The sequence below is a fragment of the Canis aureus genome, chromosome 13, assembly GCF_053574225.1.
Source record: "Canis aureus isolate CA01 chromosome 13, VMU_Caureus_v.1.0, whole genome shotgun sequence".
NCBI classification, from domain to species: Eukaryota; Metazoa; Chordata; class Mammalia; order Carnivora; family Canidae; genus Canis; species Canis aureus.
In genome coordinates this window covers 22,475,276-22,502,382 of record NC_135623.1, presented here as the reverse complement: position 1 = coordinate 22,502,382, position 27,107 = coordinate 22,475,276, and the positions used below count along the sequence as shown (strand labels likewise).

At 49.4% G+C, this 27,107-nt stretch overlaps 1 protein-coding gene and 1 long non-coding RNA gene across 8 annotated transcripts in view; one reads left to right on the top strand and one right to left on the bottom strand.

The window, feature by feature from the left end:
- Window positions 1-529: 529 nt before the first annotated feature.
- The window catches only part of RNF220 (ring finger protein 220), a 235,858-nt gene continuing 209,280 nt past the window's right edge, over window positions 530-27,107 (top strand). For 2 of the 5 annotated variants that reach the window (XM_077845273.1, XM_077845269.1), the window contains exons 1-2: window positions 530-687; window positions 7,106-7,847. In XM_077845273.1, the coding sequence (XP_077701399.1) occupies window positions 7,223-7,847 (625 nt within the window). In that variant the 5' untranslated portion in view covers window positions 530-687; window positions 7,106-7,222. Of the gene's footprint in view, window positions 688-1,362; window positions 1,411-2,450; window positions 2,600-6,085; window positions 6,901-7,105; window positions 7,848-27,107 lie in introns of those variants that run through there. The other 3 variants (XM_077845271.1, XM_077845272.1, XM_077845270.1) reach the window with 3 other exon arrangements.
- On the bottom strand, window positions 14,006-26,077 carry LOC144282100 (uncharacterized). 3 transcript variants are annotated; one of them, XR_013350453.1, is made up of 4 exons: window positions 25,896-26,077; window positions 22,760-23,034; window positions 15,800-15,926; window positions 14,006-14,212 (listed from the first exon to the last, which is right to left on the bottom strand). It is a non-coding gene; the product is annotated as an uncharacterized LOC144282100 (long non-coding RNA). The 3 variants fall into 3 exon arrangements; XR_013350451.1 differs by having other exon boundaries at window positions 14,007-14,212; window positions 22,760-22,905; XR_013350452.1 differs by lacking the exons at window positions 14,006-14,212; window positions 15,800-15,926 and adding an exon at window positions 20,447-20,969 and having other exon boundaries at window positions 22,760-22,905.

The window sequence follows — 27,107 nt, the reverse complement described above, 5'->3', positions numbered from 1 at the left end:
ATTTGGGGGTCATTTCGCTGCAGAGGGTGTCAGCCTCAAAGATGTACCCATTTACTCGTGATCACTTTGGGTTCCAAAAAGGAAGAAGAGCACCAAAGCATTCGTTGAGATTGGGGGGGGGGGTGGCGGGGAAGGGATGGGGAAAATGTGAACAACAACAACAACAAAAAAAGCAAGAGCTCCCTTCGGTAACCCCAGTGTCCGGCGACCCCAAGACTTTGGAGCTCTTTGGTGAGGGCCAGCAGGTCTGTCTGTTCTCCAGGAGTGCCCTGGGTCTGGACTCCATTTCCCAGAGTCCCTTAGTGCCCTAATGTATTCAGTGCTCAGAGTGCCTGTATGTGTGTGAGTGTGAGAGAATGTGTGCGTGTGTGTGCGTGCGTGTGTGTGTGTCTCCGAGTCCCTGGGAGAGTGGAGGCTCATTCACTGATTAGAGCCAGCGCTGAGAGGCAGCACTGCTCCTTCTCTCACACCAACCGAGTCTCTTGATCTGTACATGCAATCCCAGGCAGCTCGCGACCACAAACCCGGGGCCGGCCGCCTGCTGCTGCCGCTGCCGCTGCCGCCGCCGCCGCCGCCGCCGCTGCCTCCGCCGGCTCTGCGCACCCCGGACTTTTCATGCACCACACTCACCGCCTCCTTCCCTCCGTGTCCTGAAAAGTGCGACCGTTCTCCCAAGGAATTTCCACGGCAAGTACGGAGACCAGAAAGGGGTGTGGGTGTGTGCGCGTACCCAGAGGGGTGGGTGCGAGAGCGGCGGGCTGCTCGGGAACCTCACTAACTTTCCGGGTCCGTTTCCTAGGGATTCGGGCGGCGCCTCCCGACAGGGGCGAGGGCTGGGACCCGGGCTGGCGCGTCTCTGATCGCCGCGACGGTGCCTCCCGGCATCGGTGCCCTGCGCGCTCCGTGCGCTCAAACTTTCCGTCTTGAGTTTTCCTTAATGCGTTTTATTTGGGGGGTGCGAGGGGGAGGGACCAGATGCGGGAATTGGACAAGCAGGGAGGGTGAGGGGACAGCCAGGGAAGGGAGCAGGACTTCTTTTCTCCATCTTCTAATAAGCCCCGTTCCCACTTTGTTGGGGGCGACGGGGAGAATGCCCGGTCGCCGCGCTCCCCCGCGTACCCCGCGGTGATTTCCGGCGGGGCCCGGCCGGGGCGGCGCACAGCGGGGAGCCCGAGGCGGCGGGCGGGAGGGCGGCGGGGAGACCCCGGGGCGGAGGGTCGCCGCCGCCCCCACGCCGCACGCGAGGCGCCCGGCGGGGTCCCCGCGCGCGGCTGGGAGCCTCCGGCCGCGGGGTGCTGGCTCACTTCTTCCCAGCGGGGGCGGGTGCGAAGGGCGTGGGGGGGGGGGAGTCGCGGCGCGCGGCGAGGAGGCAGGTGCTGGCACTGAGGTGCTCTGTTCTGAACGCAACCGGTAAACTCCCTGCTCCGCCCGGCGGACCGCCCGACCCCGGAGCACAGGACCGCGGGGGGCCTCCCGGGATTTTCGGGGTCGGGACTCTTCGCCCCGCGCTCCTGCCGAGCGGGGCGGGAGGACCGCCGTGTAGACAGCGGCGCGTAGCTCTCGCCCTAGTTTTATTTTGATCTCAGACCTGCCTTCAACTGAGTAACAATTTCTCTTCCTCCGACTTGGGAACAAAACTTTTCAGCGAGCACGCAGGTCGCCGCAGTCCTGCGGCCGCCGCCGCGGTGCTCGTCCGCCCCCGCGGAGCGACCGGGTCGGCCCGGAGCCGGGCCCCGCCACCGCGCTCCCGAGCCCCGGGCCGGGCCCCCTCCCCAGCCCCGGGCTCTCAGGGCTCGGCCGGGGCGTTTCGCCTTTGTGCTTTGTAAGGGAAAGCCTTTTCTTCCAGGGCACCGCAAACTTGGGCGGAGCGCTTCCGTGTGGCCCCCCGGGCGAGGCCGCCCCCGCTGGGGAGGCCGTCTGAGGGGATGCCCGGGCCGCCCGTGGCTCCACGCGCCCCTCCGAGCGCTCGGGGCCCGGGGGGACCCCGGCCGGCGAGGGCGCGCGGGAGCCCCGAAGTGGCGGGGGCTCCGGCCGCCCGGAGGCGGAGGAAGAGCTCGCGCTTCCCGTTCGGAACGCGCCGCTCGTTTGGACCCCGGCCCCGGCCGCGGCTGCAGCGGAGGGCCGGGGCCCGGGCCGGGGGCGGGGGCGGGGGCGCTCGGCGTGGGGTTCGGCGCTGCCCGGCGTGGCGTGGCGTGGCGGGCCCGGGCGGCCGGGGTCCGTGGCCTGCGCCGCCTGCGCGCCCCGGGGCGGCCGAGGGGGAGGGCTGGGGCGCTCCCTGCCCGCCGGTGCCCGCCGGTGCCCGCCGATGCCCGCCGGCCACGCCGCTCCTGCAGCCCCCGCTCCGGACCCGGCCCGAGGGGCAAAGGGGGAAGAAAGGAAAAATAAAGAGGCAAAAGGGCGGGCAGCGAGGAGGCGGCGGGTCGGCCCAGAGGGAGCAGAGCGGCCAGGGACGCCCGGCCTCCCCTTCTGCCCGTCGCGGGGGTTCTCGCCGAAAATGGAGAAGGAACCGCGGGGGGAAGGCAGGAAGAGCGTCGAGGAAGAGATGCGGGAGCCTTCCGTTCCCGTCCCTGCCGGCCCGCGGAAGCCCGGCCGAAGTGGCGTGAGTTCGCTCGCTGCGACCCGGGGCGAGGTGGGGGAAGGCCGCGGACAGGGCGGCGCCGGCCCGCTGCACTCCGACGGGGCCCGCCCGGGCGCCCCGCCGGCAGGACACACACCTGTTCTGCGAGCCGCGTCGTGGGCGGCGGCCGGGCCGCGGCGGCGCGACGGGCGGAGCCCGCCCGCCCTCGCCCCGGGGCCGCAGTCCCGGACCCCGGAGGGCTCGGGGGCTCCGCGCCGGCCCGCATCCGCGGGAGCGCCCGGTGGCTGCCCGGCGAGGCGGCGGCGCGCGGCGGGGAGACCCGGGTGACCCGCGGGGCGGGGTTGTGCGGGGGCACGAGGTCCTCGGACTTTGCCCGAAGGCAGCCTCCCCCCCAGGCCGTGTCCCGCGGGCCCTGCCCTGCTGTGGACCTGGGCTCCGCGCCCTGCTCGGTTCTTCCCTGGCCGGCGCCCCGGTTCCCCAAAGTTCCAAGCAGCTTGTTTCGTGCGGAGGTTGTCGGGACCTAAAGTATTCTTTGTGCAGTGGCGGCCGAGAGCTGGAGGGAGAGGTCAGGCCGGGGAGCGGGGGGCCCGGCTCTACGTTGGCCCCAAGTTTTTGCAGGTCTCGCCTTCGCCTCTTCTTCCTCCGTTTTCCCTAAAAGAGTTGGTTTTCCCTGGTTGAGACTCCTACCGGCTGGATCTTGCACCTCTTAGCTGAGCTGGCAACCCCGCAGCCCCGCTCTCTTCTTCGACAGGCCGGGCCGATTCCGATTCGCACCCGTCGGCCAAGCCGGGCCTGGGGCCGGGTCCAAATCTGGGCCCGATACCCGGCCACGTCTGAATCGCAGGCGTTGGCCCCAGCCTTTGGAATAGTGTTAAGCTTATGCTTCCTGAGCTCTTGCATATGGTGGTAAAATTTCTGTTAGAGCGGTGTTTCCAAATACCCCCTGGGCGTTTGGTGTGCGGGAATTCTCTTCCAGCGAAGAAGTCTGTGAACTTAAAAAAAAAAAAAAAAAAAAAGGAAAAAAATTCTTTCCTGAGTTCTTCACCACCCCCCACTGCCCTGGCCCCATTTCCCATTGTTCTTTGCTTTTTAAGTTGCCTGTTAATTTTTTAAAAGTTTATTTATGCAAAGGAAAAATATCGTTTAATTTGTTCTATTATTTTAATTCCTGGCTTTTGGAAACGATTCAGAGACCACAAAAATGTCACCTGTTGTAATAAGCAGAGGGGTGTTGTGTGTGCGTTTTAATTGCCAGCAGAGTCGTAGTTTGGTGGGCGTTCAGAGCTAGGGCTCCGGGAAAGAGGCTTTGCAGCTTTTCTTTGTGGCAGTCATTTGCAAGTGGGTTTGGCTCCCAGCAGCCGCCGCAGCAGCGCCGCTTCCTTCCACGCTGATCCCAGCGCGGGTCAGGAAGCCCAGACCCTGGACAGGGATGGTCCGAGGCTGGCCTGGGAGGATGCCCACTCTCCGGGACTTTCTTTCTGGCTTTCGGTTTTTCAATGCGAAAGTGGCGAGTTCGCGCCGCCGGAGAGCGCGGAGCGCTGCGCATCAGCCCAGCTTCAGACATTTTCACGTTCCCAACGCCAGTTTCTTCGTTGCATTTGTCTTGGTTCTGGCATGTTTAACCACGCAATTAGTGATCTCCCCAATTATTCAGTTAGCTGGCGTTTTGTAATCACTTTAAACAAGGGTCGGTGTGCGATTTAACAAACAAAACTCCCACGCACGCAGACCCTGAACCAAGCCCATCACGTCAAGGATTTGAAATTTTTAAAACTCAATATTTGTTGGTCCCCTCCGTCCAACCTCACTGCCTGCCAGACAATTTATTTAGCTTCGTGGATTGATCCCTCCTCCTTGTTTAGTTAATTCAACAAAGACTTTTTGCAATCTGTTTGGAGTTTGTCTGATGCCGTGGAAAAGTAGCTGATGATTTATTTGGTTGCTTTTCGATTTCTGTCTTCAGCCCTTCTTTCTCCTCCTTTCAGCGGGGATGTCAGCTGTTATTACTTCCTATTGATCCCTTTGCAAAGTGAGAAGTGAACTAAAATTAATGTCAATTCCACTGCTCGGATCAATAGCTGGAGTTATTTTAATCTGGATTTGCACGAAGTGCTAAATTAAAAAAAATCAGCATAGAGGCAGAAAAGTAACAGTTACTTACTTTCCCTTTGCCTGGTTCTTTACAGTCGCCCAAATGCTCCATCAAGCTGATTATCTTACGATCCATATTTTTTTAATTAAGAGGGTCAGTTAGTTTTCTTATTTTGGGTTCTGTGTTTAAACCCATGACATTTTGACATTGGGAGTGTATTAACTATAGATTTTCATAATGAGTGTGGTCTGCTGAAGCCTCATCTATACAAGTTGTTAATGTGAGGAGGGGGTAAGAAAGAAAAGGAAAAAGAAAAAAAAAACACTCCCCCTGCCCCCACAGAGACCAACGCCCACACAGTGGAGTAAAAGAGATGTGGCCTGGAAAAATATTGTTGATTTATTTTCAGTATAATGAAGTTTCAAATGAATAACCAGGTTTGAGTGATTCACCGTGTCCTGCTGGAGTGTCCGGTGCTGTCGCCAGATTACTAATTTATGAAACTCATTTAACATAATGAGGTGATCCAGGAAGTAAAAATAGAAAGTGAATTCTCTGGGCAACGGGTTATTTGGGGGGGGAAACATTCCACCCTTCACCCCCAGTGTGGTATGTGTGTCCTTTTCCCCTGCTTGCCTCATGTAATATTGCTTGTTGAGAGACAAGTAGTTATTTCTGTTATGAAGAGATGCTCAGAACCCTTGGAACAGCCCTAGACCCACTTTTAGAACGTCCATGTTGTGTGACTATTAATCTGACTTGAAAACAGCCAAGAACAGGATTCCCAGACCAGACTTGTCAGGCTAACTGGCTGTCCTTGGCAGATCATTCCCTGCACTGCTGTAACTTGACAGGAAAGTTATTTAAAATTTGGAAGAGAGAAAAATCCGTTAATGTGAGATACATAATCTGGTAATTTAGCAATGATGTCTATAAGGAGAGATGCCAAATGAGGAAGCAGTCTGATGATGTGCACTCATCTTCCCAATTAATAACAGCCATTGACACGTCTGCTACAGGATGAGAGAAGGAAATACTCTCTTTGCACTGCATTAAGCCAAGGGAATTCATCTACTGTTTAACTGAGGCTTCTCCATTTGAGGGAATACCAAAGATACTCCATTATCTGGGTGTTGTTTTGTTTTGTTTTTTTAAGGGACGGGGTATATTCTTATTTGAGATACGACTCTCGATTTTAAGGTAGTAATTTGTAGCAGATGGTGATTTTTTTTGGTTACACTTGGAGTTTCATTAAGTTTCTATCTAGGGTATATTTTTGAAGCTAATAAATTCTAGCATTCATCTTTTGTTAGCCTGACTTTTGATATCTAGCCCTTCTCCTCCCAACTCAAAATACATTTTGAAATGGAATCGGTGGCTATGGAAATGTGCAACCTAAATTTAAAAAGGGAATTGAAGGAAGTCTCTGAACTCCAGTTTGTTGCGGGGGCCTTTATCAGACATCAACTCTGACTGGTCCAATAAGCAGAGCAAAATAAGTCAGAAATTTTGTTAACATTTTGCTCCAAATGTTAATGGCAAATTCAAGGCTGTTTACAAATCTACTTAAGAGCGAGTGCATTAGTAACTAAAATTACCGATCGGTTCTTTGCTGCCCCTGGAAGACAGCCGCTTCTAGAGAACATATGCCAAAGGCACCCATTATGGTTTTAAATATTGTCAGAGATGCCAGGCATTTTACTGATGAAGGTTTTGTTCCTTCTCAGAAAAGAGAAAACCTGTGTGATTAGAGAGAGGTGTGCATCAAAAACAATGTTGCTCTTGTTTCTTCACATAGCACTTCTTTCTGGAAACGGTCTTAGGTGATACCTGAAGATGTGTGTTTATATTTGTGCCAACATGTGTGGTTTATTCACACGTACAATTCGTACCAACTAGCATGTGCAGATGGTCTAGATGTGCCTGATTTAGGAATTTTTCAGCACCAGGGCATTGTTAGGGGAGATGAAGAGAGGCTGTGTTCCTGGGGGGTCATATAGGGAGAACCCCGCCTCTGTCTGAACATCAGGCCTGCCACGAGTAGTGTGTGCAGGTGGAAGCCCTTTAAAATATAGACCCCACCTAATCTACTGGGTGACTTGGCCCTCCAAAGCTCATTTGCTCAGGGAATATTGTATTTGGAGGTTTTATGATTTTTTTTCCTTTGCTGGGCTCAGGCGCATTTCACCCGGAACGTGTAGGGACCAAAGTCAGCTATGCGTACATCACAGTAAGTTGTCTATTGATTTTCCTGAATGAAAATGGTCTGATGCTGCTGCCCACTGGCTCCTAAAGCCCGTGGTGTCTCTTGCCCGAGCATCTTGTAAGCCAGAAGGATGGTGTTTCGATCACTTGGGGTTTCCCTTTTTTTTCCTCCCCCTGACCTTCCTCCTCCCCTCTTTTTTTTTTTTTTTCTCTCTCTGCTGTTTCCACAGGTCGTAGAAGGGGATGATTCCCCAGTAATATTCCCTGCCCTGATCCAAGGTGCCACTCGGCCTCCCTCCCAGGGAAGACTGCTTCTTGTGTGACACCAGCCATAGAAAGAGACTCCGATGGACTTACACCGGGCAGCCTTCAAGATGGAGAACTCATCCTACCTCCCCAACCCACTGGCCTCCCCAGCACTGATGGTCCTGGCGTCCACAGCTGAGGCCAGCCGCGATGCTTCCATCCCTTGTCAGCAGCCACGACCCTTTGGTGTACCTGTCTCAGTAGACAAGGACGTGCATATTCCATTCACCAACGGTTCCTACACCTTTGCCTCTATGTACCATCGGCAAGGTGGGGTGCCAGGCACTTTTGCCAATCGTGATTTCCCCCCTTCTTTACTACACCTCCACCCTCAGTTCGCTCCCCCAAATCTAGATTGCACCCCGATCAGTATGCTGAATCATAGCGGAGTGGGGGCTTTCCGTCCCTTCGCCTCCACTGAGGACCGGGAGAGTTATCAGTCAGCCTTCACGCCGGCCAAGCGACTCAAGAACTGCCACGACACAGAGTCTCCCCACTTGCGCTTCTCAGATGCAGATGGCAAGGAATATGACTTTGGGACACAGCTGCCATCTAGCTCCCCCGGTTCACTTAAGGTTGACGATACTGGGAAGAAGATTTTTGCTGTCTCTGGCCTCATTTCGGATCGGGAAGCCTCTTCTAGCCCAGAGGATCGGAATGACAGATGTAAGTACTTTGGTGCGAGCCTTCCCTATCCCCAGCGAGCCCTGCCTCACAGTCGTGTTCAACAGGTCTCACGCTCCTAGTAACCGGGAGGGCCCACTACTTCCCACTCGATGGCTGCCGAGCGCTAACATTTACTTGTCTCTTGTCGCTGAGCGTTGACAGTTCCGATAGGACATGTTTTTCTGAAGGTAGCCAGAGGCAAGTTGGCCTCCACGCTGCCTCTCTCCGGGGCATGATTGGCTTATTCTCTGGGGACTCTGGAGTGAAGAGGGGTGCCAATGTATACTAGAGTGAATGTCATTTTATTAGAAAGCGTAGGTTCCTAGGGATTGGGGGGGGGGCTGAAGAAACTCATCCATCCCTCCCCTCTTTGTTATCCTCATTATATTTCCCTGAACTTGGCATTATTTTTTAGCTTTTCCATTGTATCACATCCAGTGGACTCCACATGATTTTATTTTCCCAACTCCCAGCCCTTGTCTACATCAGGCTGTTTTTCAGAGAAGGACAAAGGTGTCGTCAATCACCATAAAGCATTTCAAACAGCTGTGTTTTCCTTGCGATCGCAAGGCTAGAAAGCCGACTTCTCTTGGGATTTAACAGGTTTGCTGGATGCTTATCCTGGGGCTCACTTTTAGGACTAGACACGGTTAACCTGTGTAACTGCTCCATATTTGATGTTCACAACTATTATTAATTTCTGCTTATGGAACAGCTTTCTCGTGTTCTCCCAGTGCCTCGGTGAGCTTTGGCGACCCTCGCTAATATTTGGAACTAAACCTTTATTTGGAACTTGTAGACCAGGAGTGCTGAACCCTGCAATCTTCTCCTCTAACGGAATCAGAAAATAATTGCGTTCTGACGCTTTCGGGCTATGGGTAGGCAGAGCAGTTTTCTTCAAGCCTGGTGAGAATTTATGAACTGAGGGTGTTTTTCCACCCAACCCTTTGTTCTAAGACTTGGTTCATTTTATTTTCTTAAGAAAACTACATCTGAGGTTTGCTTTCCCCTCTTCTCTATTTCTTGTGCTCCTGTCCTCTCTATAACCACCAACACGAATACCATTTTTTTTTTCTCTTCTCTTTATGATGCCGAGGAGAGTAATAGAGACATTGCAGCTCTCTCCCCTGTCGGCACTGCTTCCTCAGGCTGTCTCCTTGAATTAGGCACTGTGTTAACTTTCCTGTGCTAAAAGGCATCTGCCTAAACCCAGCGTACCTTTTCAATAAAAGTCATCATAAAATCAACCTGCCTTGTAAATCCATCGCTCTTTGGTTTTGAAATATGTTGCAAGTGTGTCTTTTATGTCAGCGTCTGTAAGCCCGAGACCTCCTCACTTCAGGGAGAAGCTGCTGTATGCCAGCACGAGTGCCCGTGTGTTCTCTCACTTCCCCACTCTCCCCTTCTGGACAGCTGGTGTGTGTGTTACCATTTGCTTTCTGGGTACACCCGCCGGACACCCAGTTGGCATTGCGTTGGTCTGTTCTGTTTTACTTTCGGGCAGTGTTCATTTGTCAGTGTGCAGAGTGATCAAGGCGAGCTGTAGTCTGACCTCTGGCTAAAGCTGCCCTGGGTGAGGGTACGACGGGTTCTGTCCCTTTTTTTGCTCCAAATACAAGTTGAAAATGAAATCCTCTCAAAACTAACAGGCCACAAAGTGACATCTGGAGATCAAGATTCCTTTCTTCTCTCCCAACAGATCCGGCTTGTCTCCATTTTTCTCTCTTTTTAGCCCAAACCTGTGTCAGATCCCCAGAGCAGGAGCCAGCTTGTAAGTCAAGTCAGAACTCATAGATGTGGCTGTCCATTACCCCTCTGAGTGTCAAAGCCATAACTCTTCCGTTTGCCTGGTTTGCATTGTGTGGTGGTGCCATCCCCCATGGAGATGGATCCCTCACACAGGAATACGCCTGGGTGGAGAAAAATTAAATGAGTCTATCTCCCAAAGTGAAATGGAATTCTGACCTTGAAATTAATGAGATTCTGATCAGAAGGGTGGAGAAACTTCTTTATTTCAAATTGTGTTACAGAAATTGGAACCCTTGTCCCTTTTATTTGCTTAAAATATTCTTTCTTTAGAGAGTACTTTGTGTTCCTTTCTTCTCTTACACAAACATAAAACCTACGGGCTTGTCTATGAGTGTAGGATGTTTGCACACCCGCATTATTATCTAGAATTGCATTTGTGACTAATCTTTGACAAGAAACAAAGATGCAAAGTGAAGAGGAGCCTCTTTGCCTCTGATAGCCCTGGATCTGGGCTCCTTCCTCCTTTCCTTTCCTTAGGTGCCAGAGCCCCCTTCACAGGGTGGTACTGGGCAGCGTTTGTGCTTTTGATTTTGAGTTTTTGGAAGGCAGGAGAAACATTTTTCTGTAGGGAAGGGTTGAAGAGGCACTGTGACAAAGTCTGCAGCAGCTTTCTTGGCTCCTGTCATATGCCGACGTGTGTCGGAATATTTATGGTCTGTTTTATGTAAATACATATTTAAGGGCCGTTAGAAGGCCTGATTATTCCCACTAGATGCCTTTCAGGTCCTCCCTACAGAACCGTTTTGAAATAAGTAATATTTCTCAGATAATCGAGTGACAGTGTACAAGACTGCTTCCAAAGGGAGAGCTTAAGGGGCAGATGGGGCAGTGAGGGGGGTGGGGAGGCGAGAAGAGAGAGAGGATAGAAAGTGTTCAAAAGAGCAAAGTAGTAGGGATGCAGTAGCTTTTGGTCAGATGACCAAAATTAACTGTGTATATTCTAGTTTTTTATTCTGAAAATTTAAGAGTTCATTTCTGATGTGGTTGACTTATTTTTCAGTTTTCTTCATATAAATACATTTTTCTCATAAAATGTTTTTTAAAAAATCTTTTAATTAAATACAACAGTAAAACTCCTAAATAGGCACTTAGCTTAAGGGTTTTTTTTGGGGGGTGGGGGGTGGGGGGTGGGGAATGAGTATGGATGTGTGTATGTGTGTGTCCTTTACTTAGAGTAGAAGTTTTATGACTGAGTTTGAGGTCAATGAAAAATCAGTTTTACAATGGAAACACTGACAGTTTTTACTGTTGCAGCCACCCCCTGCTCACACACTGCATCCATATGCAGATATGTCCACATGTGAGAGCATTTGAAAGAGGGGCCTGCAGACATGGTGTAATGCACACATGTTCTCTCCTTAAATCTGGGTGCCGATAGGCAGGATGTCTTTTGTGATTAAATATGCATTTTTGCAGACCAAAATGTAGCTATTTGGGTTAAGTGTTGTCTCTCCTAGTGGATGATTTCCAGTTTGCTTGCCTGTTCATCTACCTGGCATCACAGGTGGTTCGTGAGGTAGGTGTTGGGTTCTATGGGAAAAAGAAGCCTTTACTCCACAGGACTGACTTACTTGCCCTGGAGAAAGGGAGATGTTTTGTGAGAAGCCGTTCATGGAGGATGCGTAATTCCCCAGGAAGGGAACTGAGGTAACTCCTGTTTATTGTCACTCCCTGAACTGGTCTCCAAGGCTTCTTGTCCAGGGAAATGATGCTAAAATTTATGGACCAATTACGAATGGTCCACGTGTATCTTACATATGAAGTGTCTACAGATATGTTTCCCAGGGCTTTTAAAATAAACATTTCCTCATTAAGGAAACTTTACAACAAAAGGGAAGATAAGTATTGTCTGCTGCCTTGTGCTCAAATCTATACATTTATTACCCCGGCTCTTATCATGTGCATTTCCTGATTGTTCTCTGTTGGCCACCTCTATGCCCAGATTCCTGCCTGCCTGGGTGACAGAGGGAGTTTTTTTGGTTTTGGTTTTGGGGTTTTTTTGTTGTTGTTGTTGTTTTGTTTTTGGCCAGCCTGCCAGTCATTCTACTCAGTCAGCCCAAATTGGAGTTGGCTAGTATGCATGCTCACCAGAGAGCTGAGAGGAACCAGAATTGTCCCAGTTGGAGCAGTGACTGGCCCTCTGATTTACCTCAGGGATGGCAGTGGGTACTGACCCCACAGTGGCCCTGTTTCCTTGGCCCTTCCCTGTGTCAGGCAGATTCACAGGTAGGCAGGAAACTGGGTGGCTCACAGCAGTTCCTGAATGTTCTGCTTTGCTCTCATCTTTGATGTATTTGAAAAGTCATTCTTGGGCCCCTAAAGCCCTGAGTAGGAAACAGTATTTTGTACTAGGAGAATGTGTCTTTATAAAACCATGTATCGCCGAAGATCCTGCGTCCTAACAATCAGATCAGCAGAGCCCACACAGGCCCAAGGGCAGCATGGAATGAGGAGTTCCCACTACATCATGGGGGTGGCATGAAGGGGGTTACTTCCCAAGGGCTCTGGGACTGGAGCGGCCAGGGACCCTAACCTGGGCTTTTAGAAGAATTGCTCTTGAGGGGGGAAAATGTTTGGGACAGTTGTCAGGTCACCAGGCTCAACTTCTGGGTTTTAGCTGGAGCAGATGACCCTGTGAAAGGGCCAGCAGATCACCAGGGGAGATGGGTGGATGCTTCCCTCCATACTGAACGCCCAGACCCAGCCCAGTTGCGGCTCAGCTGCCCCCCGATTCCTCCCGGAGCCCCTTCTTCTCCTCCCTCTGGGGGTGGAGGGCAAGAACTCCTGTGATGTGGGGTTGTTTCTGGTTGTTCACTCCCAGCACAGTCATGGAGACTCCTTTTCATGCTGCCGGGTTTAATTGTCTTGTCGGGATAAAGAAATGTTTGCACAGCTAAAGTGGGGCCGGGCTGGACGGGAGCAGTCCCTGATGGCTGCAGAGCCATCTGGCCTGGCTTGGCTCGGCTCAGCGCGCCGCCCTCCGCCCGCCCGCCCGCCGCCCGCCGCCCGCCGCCCGCCGCCCGGGCTCGCTCCCGCGCCCGCGCCCGCGCCCGCTCTCCCGGTGCTCGCCCCGCGCCGCGCTGCCTGGCCGGCGGCCGCCTCCCCGCGCGGCCGGAATGCCTAATCACCATGGTGAGAAAGCGGCCGCCGCAGCCGTCCTCCCTCCGCGCCTCGCGCCCGCCCTCCCAGCAATTGTCATGCAGAAGCGATCCGGGCTGCCGTTTCCCGCGGCCGCCAGCCAGCCCTCGCCGCTCCGGCTGCGGGGTGGCTGGTAATTGATCGCCGGGGGGGGCGGGGGGGGCGGGGGAGCCGGGCCCGCGGGCGCGCCCCGTCGGCTCCCTTGGAGAGGACCCGGCCCCCGCCACCGAGATGGCCTTCAAGCGGCGGCAGAAATGTCGGTGACCTCGCCGTCGCTCGGCCGGACTCGGAGGCTGCGGGAGAAGTCCGGGGGCGCGCCCCGCCTCGCCCCGCCTCGCCCCGCCCCCCGCCGCCACCTGCGGCCCGGCCCCCGGGTCCCCCGGCCGCCTGGGCGCCCCACCCCCGCCCGCCCCGCGGCCGCGCCCCCGGGTCGCGCTAGGAGCGGAGCCCTCGGTCGGCTTCCTGTGCTGCCGTCTGAGCCGCACGGGGAGTGTGGGGATGGGGTGAGGGGACAGGGAGCGAGTGTGACGGGGGGCGCAGCGGGAGGTGCAGGTGGGCGGGTGGCGGCGGGAGGAGGCGGGGGACCCCGCGCGGGCGAGGGGGGCAGGGGACGCAGGGAGGGGACGAGGGGGGGCAGGGGTAGGGCAGTGGGAGTGGGGGCGGGGAGTGGGGGCAGGGGGCGTGGGGGGCAGGGGGCGGGCAGTGGGAGTGGGGGCAGGGTGTGGAGGGCAGGGGCGCAGGAGGGGGGGCAGGGCGTGGGGGTCAAGGGAGCAGGGAGGGGCGTGGGGGGCAGGGGTGGGGAGTGGGAGTGGGAGCAGGGCGTGGGAGGGCAGGGGGCGGGCAGTGGGAGTGGGGGCACGGTGTGGAGGGCAGGGGCGCAGGAGGGGGGGCAGGGCGTGGGGGTCAAGGGAGCAGGGAGGGGCGTGGGGGGCAGGGGTGGGGAGTGGGAGTGGGAGCAGGGCGTGGGAGGGCAGGGGGCGGGCAGTGAGGGTGGGGGCAGGGGGCGCAGGGAGGGGACATGGGGGGCAGGGGGCGGGGAGTGGGGGTGGGGGCGTGGGGAGAGCGCATGGGGGCGCGTCCCGGAGCACCGACGTGTGGGCCCTCGCATCGGGGCCCCGCATTTCCCCAGGCGCCCGAGGACTTTGCGGCTTCCCCTGTAGATTCGAAATGTGTCCTCGCCCCCCCCCCCCCCCCCCCCCCAGTCTTGCTTTGCAAATTTGTAAACCGTTCCGGGGACTGTCTCCGGAGCCCTGGCCTTGCTGAACCCGCAGGACGGCTGGTGATGTTCGGGCGAGGCGAGGTCGCAGCCAGCACAGCGGGGCTTGTTAAAAGTCCGGGCAATTTCTGGAACTCTTCCCACGGGAAGTTTTCCGGGGCTGCCTTCCGGTCAGCGGCCCCAGGTTGATTATTTGGTGGCCCTTTTTTGTTTGAAAACAAAAAACACACATTGTATCCTAATAACAAAAGTTGCTTTCCCCTCCCCATCCCCTTTCCTCATTAGGCAGAAGAGGAAACTGAAAAAATAGAATTATATTTTTTATAATAGTTTTTCTTATCTTTAACCCTTGTTAACTACATCCATCTGGTTAATAAACATTAGCACACGCTGCAATGTACTCTTTGTAAATACTCGGCATTTGGAGTGACAATACATTTAATAGAGTTCTATTTTCATAATTTTTTTATATTTTTAACTTATTAACCACTTCCATCTGGTCAGTAAATATCAGTGTACATGCTGGAGTGTACTCTTTATAAATCCTTGGGATTTGGAGTGATGATACGTTTTAAGTGTAAAATCCACATGATTTAACATGAAAATTACAATAATTTTTGAATTTGAATATTTTCTCCCAACAGTTTAACAGCACTTCTCAATGCTATTTTAGCCCTCTTAAAGACAGATGAGTTGCAGACTTGAGGATAACTTATTGCTGTATAGCAGCTAACATGCCTTCACATTTAAAAAAAATACCATTTAAATGGTGGCATTTGTGGTTGAACAGAACCTAAAAGTGTGTGCTGTGGGTGGGAATTTGTAAATATCCCTTTCTTTGGACAAGGAGGAGAATTTTCTGCAAAAGAACTTTCACCTACTTAGTCTCTCTCTTATGCCTTTTCCAGGAAAAGATCCTGATTTGGGACCATGGGCTTAGGCCTAGAGAAATGATAGGCTGTGGTATGAATCAGTAAACCTCATAGATGCAAAGTAAACAGGAGAAATTCATTCCCTTCCGTTTTTACCCAATGGATTAGGTTTTTCTATAATCTTTTTTTTTTTTAATTTTTATTTATTTATTTATGATAGGCACACAGTGAGAGAGAGAGAGGCAGAGACACAGGCAGAGGGAGAAGCAGGCTCCATGCACCGGGAGCCCAACGTGGGCCTGGATCCCGGGTCTCCAGGATCGCACCCTGGGCCAAAGGCCGGCGCTAAACCGCTGCGCCACCCAGGGATCCCAGGTTTTTCTATAATCTTAATCACAGTTTAGTTTTAGTGCTAAAAAAATTTTTTTTCTGGCATTGGTGCCAATCACGCCAAAGGGTTCAGTAAGTGTTAGTTGAGTACTGAATAAATTAATGGTGTGAGGGTAATCTAATTTTTTCTCTTAAGTTTTCATCAGTTTGCCACCACTCAGCATTGCACTGGATAATATCAGACTATGCTATCCCAAAGGTGTAGAATTTTGAGGGAAAAAAAAAGAATTTATTTTTGCCTTGAGGTTTAATAATGATAAAAGTAGGTAGGGAGTTTTTCAAGAAACATGTGAAATTGCCTTTCTCAAATACAGACTTACTGTGTTGATTATTTCGGGGTGCCAAAAGGATATTTCATAGCTTAAAAAACAATTTAAAATTTGCTTTTCTCACCTAACACTCTAGAAACCTAAGATCAGAGGCTATCCCCTTCCCAAATGTTTTCTCACAGCATTACATCCCCTATCATGGAGTCCACAAATGCTGATCCGCTTTTGATGTGTATTTTAAAAAAAACAAGTTCCTACCCAGGTCCTGGTTGAAGCTGGAAACAGACAAGTGATGTGGGGGTTTTGTAGACACATATAACCATCTGGCAATTCAGACATTTGACCGTCAATTTTCTCTGTGGAATGTGTTCTGATTGAAGATGACCTAGAGGAAATGAAAGTTGTGTTTTGGGGGGAAAGACATGGTGCTGCATCCAGTACATTCTGTCCGGGAGACATGGAGCTTTAGGGAGGTCCAGAGCTGGATGTGTGAAGAAGGAACCTTTTGGTACAGTCTCATGAGAAATCAAGCCCAGTAAGCCTGAGTGTGACTCACCAGATGAGGGTTGTCTTTTTCCACTGAAATTCATTTGCAGGCTGAGACTTATGGCTTTGCATCCATCTTAGAGCAGCAGACAGTGAGAAGCTGTAGGGAGGGGGCAAGGGCCAGCCCTGGAGAGACCTTTGCTTTATTCTCAGGTATATGATTCCCATTTAGGTGCCAGCTAAGCCTATAGTGCTGTCGTTTGGCCTTGCTTTTTGGGGTGTGATTTATACCAAGTCAGAGTGGCCTAACAGAATAAATACCTGTGAGAGGAATAAATGTTGCATTTGCCCCCTTGAGCCTCAACTTGAAGATGTTTCAGATCAAAGGTGGGGAGACCATAGTAACCTAGGAGTTATGAGTTCAGCCTCTGGAGTAAGATCCTGACCCTTTAGCTTACTTACTCTGTGACCCTAGGCAGATTACTTGACCTCCCTGGGCCTCGGTATTCTCACCTGTAAAATGGGAGTTATACAACAACCTTCAAGGGCTGTTGTGAAGGATTGAATGAGATTAAGTACACAGATAATGCTTAGAACAGTTCCCCATACATACTAAGCATTCAAGGCATAATGATTTACTTCAAGGGTAATCTGGTGGTATAATCTTCATTGTCAGAAGCACCCATTTAGCCAAACACATTAACAACTAGCATGTATGTAGGATCCTTTCACATATCTGTACCTTATGGCAATGTGGCAAAAGAGAGAGAGAAAGTCACAGAGTCCTTTTCTGTGACAGCCAGCTGCTTCACCTCCCTTCATTATTACCCATCCACCAGGATTAGCCCTGGTGGCCCTCTGACCTCTTTCTCCTCTGTTTTATTTAGAAGCAAGGCAATATTTAAAGAAAAACCAAGTCTGAGTCTGGAAGAGGCTTGACCAGGGTTAGGTGTCTAGGCAGTGGCCCAGGTCAGAGAGGCCAGATCTCATCATATTTTCTGATTCTGGAACTTTGTATTATCAGATGGCATTTGAAATAAATGGACCATTAGTATTTGTGGTAGAGATTTGAGCTCTACATAATCAGGTTTTCTGTAATGGTATTTGACTGTATTAGAATTCCAAGTCCCCGAGTTTCTAGGGTGTCCCTAGATTTTAAGTTATATAGGCACTTTTACCCTCTTGCCTGTGTGAGAGAAATCTGTGAGCCTTCCCCCATCTGTGTGTGTCACAGCCTCAGAGCATGATGGATTGTCTCTGCTTGGGGGAGGCTTAGGACGGGGCTTGAAGGGGCCTTGTAGGTCAGGAGAGAAATACAGCAGCAGGACTGAGCTGGGAGAGCTGCTGGGGAGGGATTAGCAGGGGAAGGGGAGGGCAGGGTTGGGCGGGGATAGGCCTCTTCCATGGTGTCTGTGTGCATTTTCTAGGAGTAAAAGAGGGCTGTCCATTACCCTGAGTGCACAAATAAACTCAGTGTTTTCTTCTTTGTAGAAAGAAAGCCCCGTGGGGCTTGGGAGTATCAGAGAATGATTCTGCATGTCAGTGGGAGAGGTGGGGAGTAGGGGGATGGGAGTGGGCAAGCCTGACCTTCTGCCTAAGGACTTTGGATTTGAGTCTATTAAATATAGTGGTTCGTATTTGAAAAGTCTCCTGTTCACATAGGAATGTAGCATAAATAGCCATTGGAGGCCAACTGAGGCTGACCCCTCAATCCTTACTGGTTCCTACATGGCTTTGTTGCCAAGAAGGGGTTCACGTCACTGTTGGTGCTGTGTTGTGTCCCTACACAAAGGTGGACCGGGGGTAGGAAGGGAAATGCTCACCATTCTGAATTTTGAATTGTTAAAGAAGGAGGAAAGTCTGAGATCTAGGCCCAAATGCCAAAGTCATTGGAAGGAAGGAATTCCAGAAAAGAGTTCTTAGTTGGACCCAAGAGGTGGATGGAGAAGTAGAGGCAGTAGCTCATGGTAGGGTAAGGAATCAGCAGGACTGCAGTTAGGGCCTAGGCTTTCGACTTCCTTCCTGAGCAGTAAAATTAAAAAAAAAAAAAAAAATCCTTAGAACAACAAAAGTCTGGACGCATGGGCTTCCTTCCTGACAGGCCAACCTGGTGGGGGCTTCATTCAGCCTGAGCAGCAGTCAAGGCTGATTTACTGGTAAGAGATCCCAGACAGACGTTTAGGCTTAACCCTTTCCTAACTGCAGAGATGACTTATTGCCAAGGCTGCCCTCTTCTTCCAACTTCCCATCATGGGTGTGAGTTAGCTTCTTACTGCCATTTGTTCTTTATTTAAAGAGGGTACCTGCTGCTGAAGGGCTTCATACCCTCTTCATGAGAAAGAAAGCTGAGTCTACGAAAAGTTGAATGACTTGAAAGAGATCTCAGCATCCAGTCTGTGACAGGGCTGGCATTGTGGCTTATGGCCGATTTAACTCTCAGGCTCTTGGTGACATTATATTGACTTTGGAGCATTATATCCATCTTTGGTCATGGGAAGTGCCTCCTGGAGTCTGTATCGGGTGATGCTGTGAGCCTCAGCTCTGCCTCCATACAGTACTGGCACCACAGAAGGACTGGTGCTGCTTGTCTTAGGTGTTTATTGGCGTATTATGGATAAAACTGGCAGAGTACATGAGGCATGATTCAGTTTCCATCTTGCTAGTATGATGCACTCATTAATTCATTTAATTATTCAATCAGTATTTACTAAGTAGCCGCATTGTTCCAGGTGCTTTGCTAAGTGCTGGGGACATAACCATGAGTGGAACATAGTCCCGGCTTTACTAGAATTTAAAGTTTAGCAAGCAATTGCAGGAAGTTGTGAAAAGTCCTATAAGAGAAGTATAAAATGCCATGGGATTAGAAACTGGAGCACCTAATCTTGTCTATGAGTGCAGATAACTTTCTGGAACCTAGTGACCTTTAAACTGGTATCTGGAAATCAAAAAGGAATTACTTATTCAAAGGGGCTAGGTGTGGCAGTTTGCCTTTCTGGACAAAGTATAGCATCTGAGAGAGGAAGAAGAACTTCAGAGCTGCCAAGGATTGCTCGTGATAAAGTAAAAATAGAATTTCTGTCTGCCAGGACCTGAGACATGACCTCAGATCATGCTACGGCCAGGTGTTCTTGAGAACATTCGTTTGGTGCTTATATGGTTCAGAAGCCAAACATCCTATAGGGTTTTGCTTTTGAAGTAACCTTCTTTCGTTTTGTCCGTTTGTTTTGTTGAAGTATAATTAACTAAAGTAGTAGATGTAGTAGCTAATTAACATACAGTAGTAGCAGGCATTAGTTTCAGGCATACAATATAGTAATTCAACAATTCTATACATTACTCAGTGCAGTGCTCATCAAGATAAGTGTCCTCTTAATTCCCTTCACCTATTTCACCCATCCTTCCCCACTCACTTCCCCTCTGGTAACCACCTGTTTATTCTCTGTATTTAAGAGTCTGGGTTTTTTTGTCTTTTGTTTTGTTTATTAAACTCGGCATATGATTGAAATAGTAGGGTATTCAGCATATGATTGAAATAGTAGAGTATTTGTCTTTCTCTCACTGACTTAATTATAATTACTGAATTATACCTTCTAGGTCCCTCCATGTTGTTGAAAATGGCAAGATCCCATTCTTTTTTATGGCTGTGTTATAGTCTATAGTATATATATAACCACAACTTCTTTGCCAATGAATCTATAGATGTACACTAGGGTTGCTTTCATATCTTGGCTATTGTAAATAATGCTGCAATCAACATAGGGGCGCATATATCTTTTCAAAATAGTGTTTTCATTTTCTTTGGGTAGATACCCACTAGTGGAATTCCTGGATCATAGGGTAATTCTAGTTTTAAATTTTTTTTGAGAATACTCCATCTTGTTTTTCACAGTGGCTGCACCAATTCATATTCCCACCAACAGTGCACTTTCCTTCCACATCCTCCCCAACACTCGTTATTTTTTGTGTTTTTGAGTCTAGCCATTCTGACAGATATAAGGTAATATATCTCACCATAGTTTTGGTTTGCATTTCCCTGATAATTAGTGGTGTTGAGCATCTTACCATGTGTCTATTGGCCATCTCTATGTCCACTTTGGAAAATTTTCTTTCTTCTTTTTTGGAAAAATTTCTGTTCAGGTCCCCTGCCCATTTTTAATTGGATTATCTGTGGGTTTTTTTTTTTTTTTTTTTGTATTGAGTTGTATAAATTCTTTATACACTTTGGATACTAACCCCTTATCAGATATATCACTTGCATATATCTCCTCCCATTCAGAGGGTCGTCTTTCGCTATGCAAAACAAAAACAATACAAAACAAAATAACTTTCTAAACACAAGCCACTATAAAATACTTTCTAATGACATATGATATCTTAAGACCCATGAGCACCCAGAACCATGGTTGGTACAAAGTACTCAGGAAATATTTATTGAATATAAAAGACCATTACCCTGATGATGTTTAGGGGGGTAGGTCAGGAGCTCTGGCCTTTTTACTCAAGTTCATGCTCAGCTCTATACTTTGCTTGCACAGAGACCCAATAGGTCTCAAGATCTGTAGTTAAACTACCCTGACCGTTAAACTAAGCCACACAGCACCCAGGATTCTTGGCAGGATTTCTTGGCAAAGTTTCCTATGGGAGGTGCTTTGCTCAGGCATGACTTTCATGAGGGAGGTTAGACTTTTAGTGCCAAGACTATTGAAGAAGGAAAAAAAGAAGGCAAGGAAACCGTTGTTCCAGGCTGGCACATGTAGGCATACTAAAAACAGTTCACTCCAGCCAGGGCTTCGCACGCTGCCATCCCTCTTGTGGTTTTCCTTCCCCTGGCCTCTTATCGTGGTCATCACTCAACATCCACAGCGTTTCCTGTAGAGAGCAGTGCTCGGGGCTGTTTGCAGAGGAGTCAAAAAAGTAGATGATACTTCCTCTTCTTGAGGGCCTTATGGTTAAGGTGAGTGGATGGGATATATATATGAAAAAGAAATAATAGCATAAAATAACAGACAACAATGGCTCTGGGATTTCAAGAAGAGTCATTCCCAATGCTAGGTTTCTTAAAATGTGATCTTAGGACCACCAGCTTCCCCTACCACCTGTGAGGGAGGAGGGAGTGGTTTGGGGGTGAGGAGGGGAATATTGAATGCAGATTCCCAGGGCCCTCTCCAGACCAGCTAATCAGAATCACAGGGAATGTGACCTGGAAATCTGTACATTTAGCAAGCAGGGGATTCTTAGACTCCTTCAAGTGTGTCTTACCCTCCCCCCTTCCCCCAGAGTAAGAGTCTCAGAGGGAAGCTTTCACCAAGGAGTACACAGCTTTGGAGGAAGGGGAGTCAGCATAGGCGAGTAGAGAGGAAGAGGCTGGGATTCCACCCAGAAGCCCGGGATGGCAAGAGTGAAGATGAAGTCTCCGCTTAAGACAGTATCTTTCTTCTCTAGTCTCCTGTTATGGGTAGGATCTGCCCAACTGCTTCTAGTTGCCCCCTTGGCCTTTGCTCCTCCTCGGGTTGTTTCCCCTTTCCTCCCTTATTGCTGACCGGCTGATTGTACATGCTCAGACCGCCCCTTTCTTGGTGCAATATTGTAGCTGTAAGGTGGCCCAGTGGAGGGGCTCACGGTGCTTAGCCAGATGTGAGGGAGCCAGTGCGCGCTTTGGTGCTTCTTGGGCTCCAGCCAGCTTGGCTTTCTCACTGCTGTTACTGCCGAGTTGGGGCTGGAGAGGGTTTTTGCCAGCCTCCTCTCTCCTCTTCCCCAGCCCTTAAGCTTTCTTCTTATGCTAAAATGCTCATTTGTAAAGAAATAAGAGTGGCGGGTTGGAGAGTTAGAGGAATCTCTCTGAGGCTGAATTAGTCAACACCTGCAGATTGGCTCTCTGCTTCAAGCTTTAACCCTGCTGGGGACAGCTGCCAATGGATAGAAAGTTAAATGAACCATGAGTAGGGGCTGGGGCTGAGGTTCAGGTGGTTCAGGCACATGTACACACGAGTGGATACTCTCATCAGTTTTGCTCATGGACTTGGGAGTGGCGTCCTTTCCCCAACATACTCCTTTTAAACTATTCATCACATTGTAATCATTTGCCTAATTGTCCCTCCTCCGTCAGCTTGAGTCTGTCTCCTTATGTGACTCTACCCAGTGTTTCTCCTCGTGTAGCACCTGGCTCAATAAATATTTGTTGTGAGAATAAGTGAACCCAGGGTCACTGTTTCCTCGACCGAGTTATGCTGAGTGTTGCCAGCTGGCTCTACCCACTCTGACATAGTCTGAAGGACCACACAGAATCCACCACAGGGCTGGGCACCCCTTGGCACATTTACAAGTGGGAAGTGATGACTACAAATAGAAGCTTTGGAAACAGCTCAGCGACAGGGCGAAAGGACAAAGCCAGAGGCTCCAGCTTCTCATTTCCAAGCTGTGTACCTTTGGGTATGTCACTGTCTCTCTGAGCCCCAGTGCCTCATATATAAAATGAAAGGTGGCAAACAATCCCTGCCCTACTTTACAGGGTTGTTGAATCAGGAAAGGTAACACAGATGTGTTTTGTCATCCAAAAGTATATAAATGGCACACAAACACCGAGAGCACGGATAACGCATTCACTGTATAATGTATTCATCCCCTTGGGAGAGCATCTGTCTAAGGAGCAGCATGGTCTTGGGGGGCGGAGGGGTGGGGGGTAAAGCAGTTTATGAAATACCTGAATGTTCAACCTAGAGGGAGCCCTCCTACCTGCAGTTGCATCCTTGCTGCTGGACTCCAGAAGAGAGGCTGCGTTCCCTGCCACCGGCTGAAGCATTATTTTCCTCGGTGGTTTGGGACAAAAGTTTTGTAGACTCTTTGTGGATGTAGGTTGGCAGGCCACTCTCCGTACAGATCTGTGACATCAGAGCTGAAATATTATTTTGCTGGATTCCCACTGAAATGAATTCATCTTCTGCCTTTCTTCTCAGCAAAGTTCAGAGCACCTTTCTTTTTCAATTCCCAGGGCCCGTGACTCTCTCTTCCTACTTTGGGGAGGGAAATATTTTGACTTAGAAGGTCTTAGCCTAAGGAATGAGGGGCAGAAGAGAGGTGAAGAGGGCTTTCTGTCCTCGAGACCTTGCCTAGGCTGCAAGAATAGCCACTCTCTACAGGCGAGTATGACAAGATGAAGAGGGCCATCAGATTTGGAAGGATTTGGAAGGACTTGCCCTGCAGGCGAGATCTTTAGAAGTCAGAGCTTGAGCCAGGAGGATTGGAAAGAGCAAGCATTTGAAAAAGGCTTTACTTGTGCGGTAAACTTCATTGTGTGATTATTTAATAGACCATTAACAAGCAGATTCATTAACAAGATCTTAATTAACAAGTTCCAGGGTTATTCCTCCAACTTCCCAGGGGAACTGTTCTCCTCCTATTTAGTCCCAGAGACTTCCTATCCTCCTTAAACTAACCATTCCAGACGCATTTAAATTCGGTCTTTTTATTGCAAGAGAAATGACTGCGGGCAAAGGCAGGCACTGAGCACTACTCCTAATAAGAAAAGCTAACACCTTTGAGTGCTTTCCACGAGTCAGACACTGTTCTGAGTGCTTTACAAGTAATTGTGTATTTAGTCCTCATAAAATCCCTCCGGGAGCAGGGTTGTTACCATGTCCATTTCACAGATGAGGAAACTGAGGCCCAGAGCATTTAAGTGGTGTACCCACTGTCGGAAAAGCTAGGGCTAGCAGAGAGGAGATTCAGACGCAGGCAGCTCTAGAGCCTATGGGAAGGTGGAAAACCCCAAAAGAGGGAAGTCGTGAGGTAGTAAGAATAGGACTTGTGTCTGTTCACAGCGTGCCAGATGCTTCTCGGCACCTCGTGTCTGTATGCCAGGCTGTGTCCACACTGGGAGAAATTGTGGGAGCCCTTCACAGTGAGGCAGCCCCAAGGCACAGTCTCTTTTAGCCCACTCACAGTCCTTGGTCACCCTGCCTGTGCTGTGAGTTCCTTGAGGTAGGGACTGTGTCTTACTCCTCTCTGATCTCAGTCTCTAACGTGTTGCCTGGAACTTACTAGTTGTGATCTAAAACAAAACCCAGTCTGTGTTGATGGGAGAGGGGGCAGATGGCTTAGCATCTGCTGACTCCTCATGCTGTTTGTGGTGCAGAGCCCGCCTGTGTGGTACCCTGCACTTCACAGAGCAGTGCAGGGAGAGCTAGCTCTGAGATGGATGCTTCTAGTCTTTCTGTGCCTCAGTTTTCTCAGGATAAAGCGGGACTAACACTAATACCAGTCCCTAGGGGTGTTATAAGGGTTAAAGGGGTTAATATAAGATGCAAATAAAGTGTCAAGAATAGTTCCTGGCCCCAAGTAGGCCTTAAACACATGTTAGATTTAATAATCTCTATTACAAGGGCTCAAGCACAGTTTTGAAGTCTCTTGAACAAGGCTCTTCCCCACCAGCCTCTATTCTTTTTTTTCTTTCAAAATTTTTTTTCTTTCAAATTTTTATTTAAATTCTAGTTAGTCCCAGTTTCTTTCTTTCTTTTTTTTTGTTTTTGTTTTTGTTTTTGTTTTCTTAAAGATTTTATTTATTTATTCATGAGAGACACACACAGAGAGAGACAGAGACACAGGCAGAGGGAGAAGCAGGCTCCATGCAGGGAACCCGATGTGGGACTCGATCCTGGGACTCCAGGATCAGGCCCTGGGCTGAAGGCAGCGCTAAACTGCCGAGCCACTGGGCTGCCCTAGTCCCAGTTTCTATTCCTGATTACATCATAGGGGCAGTGACTGGTGAGTCCTGATCTCTTAGGGGTTTGTGACAGTTCTTTCGATAGCTGAAAAAAATTCCCAATTGACATTAAGGAACTGGTACCTATGATGTTGTCTTTCCTTCTTGGCTCCAGTTAAATGGGGGCTGGAGCAAGAATGACTACAGCTCACCTCAATGATCGCCCCTTGTAACTACCCTAAATGGCATAGGGTAGAAATAACCAGAATTCCACACTACACTCCTACCTGGGGAAGGACAGGGAGCCATCAGGACTTTATTTGGGAATAAAGCGTTTGGTTAGTCTTGTTCTTGGCCTCTTCCTTGCCAGCCTTTCAGAGAGCAAGCTTGTGGACTCTGGCAGCTATACTTGGGAGAAGATAAGGAAGTGTCAGAGTGCCTGAAATCATTGGGAAAATTGACCTAGGAAGGAACTGTCGCAGGTTGCTTTATTTTGCTTGCTCTCTGATTACTTATGTGGAGCTTACATGAAGCCATGTTTTCCTCTTTATCGGAAGAAAACAATTACTTCTCTATTCAGATTCTCATCCCATTTGTACATTCTGTAAATACCCATCTCCTCAGTCTCAACTTGAAGACTCACAAGAGCACCTGTTCTCATGCTGGCTACTTTTGCTCCCACTCCTGCCCTATCATCTCTCATTAATGATAGATGCCCATAAATCCCCAAACTGGCCTCCCTCTTCCCAACTTAGCATCTTTGTGTTCTTTCTAAGTAGCTCGGCCATAATATCACTTTCTTTAGCAGCATTCTAACTTCTAAGAAGCTTAATAGGCAAGGAGATTGTAGGGTCTTTGACTTTTCTCTGAGCTTTAGCCCTAAGTGGTTTATTCTATTAAGCTTATTCTTGGTGGTGGATAGAGCTTTGCTGCATAAGAAGTTGGATGGGGGGGGGGGGGTTGCAGTTTTAGGAATAGGATACTTTCACTCCCTCTTCCACTGTTCCCCACCCTCAAACCCATTCCTGCACTAGGATCCTGTTTTCAGAGCTCAGGAATGAAAGGGGTGGTGACGGAGCCAAAGTAAAGAACTTTTCTTTGAGGACTTAAGAAGTTGGCCTTTTTTTTTTGTTTTTTTTTTTTCTTTTTGAGCTGTGCTTTGCCTCTTACCTCTATCCTTCCTGCCCATTTGTTCCTCTTCTTCAATCAGCCACTTTGGGATTTTTCCTTTTCTTCCTTCCACCCTTTGCCTCCTCTCTAATTCTAGCTACAAAAAAGGGAGCAATGACTAAAAATTATGAACTATTGATTCAAAGAGAGGAAATCCAGGTGTGGAATGTAGAAAAAGAATAACAGATTCGATTCTAACAAAGGAAACAATGCAGAATTCTTCTCAATGTTCTTTTTCTTTAGAGTTACACCAAGATGAATTTATGCCTTCTGATATTTTGGCCCAGATTAAAGATCTTCAGATTTCCCTATTAACATTCTCTCTTGGTTCAGAAGGGCCAGCAGGTTGGGAGAGCAGGGCAGGGGAAGAGTGTTTTTTGTTAAACCATCTTGAGCTGCAGGAAAACTATAAAGGAAATTTGTGAGCAGGAAAACCAAGGTTGCTGGAGAAGTGAGGAAAGGAAATCAAGAGTGTAAGTATAGAAAAAAAAGTACAGCGAGACAGGTGAAGGGGGGTTTAAGAGGTACAGACATCTAGTTATAAAATAAGTCAGGAAGGTAAAAAGAGAAACATAGGGAATATAGTCAATAATATTGTAATAAGCTTATATGGTGACGGGGATGACTGCATTTATCATGGTGAACCTTGTGTCATGTAGAGAGTTGTTGAATCACTATGTTGTACATCTGAAACTAATATAATATTGTATGTCAACTCTACTTCAATAATAACATTTTTTTAAGAAAAGTACAGGACAGTCTCAGAGAGGGCAGGAAGAAAACCAAAAGTGATCAGAAAGCTAAAAAGAAGGAGAGAATGCTTGAAGATGGCTGTGGGAAGATGATGGAACATTGGAAACATTTAAGGAAATTACGAACCATTTGTTTCATAACATACCCCTTGTTGGTGAAGCTGTGGGGACACCAGGCCCTGTATGCATAGGTGGGAATGTAAAGTGGCCTAGTCTCTTTGTTTTGTTTTTTTTTTATTTATTTTTATTTATTTATTTATGATAGTCACACAGAGAGAGAGAGAGAGAGAGAGAGGCAGAGACATAGGCAGAGGGAGAAGCAGGCTCCATGTACCGGGAGCCCGATGTGGGATTTGATCCCTGGTCTCCAGGATTGCGCCCTGGGCCAAAGGCAGGCGCTAAACCGCTGCGCCACCCAGGGATCCCAGCCTAGTCTCTTTGGAAGGCAATTTGGCAATAT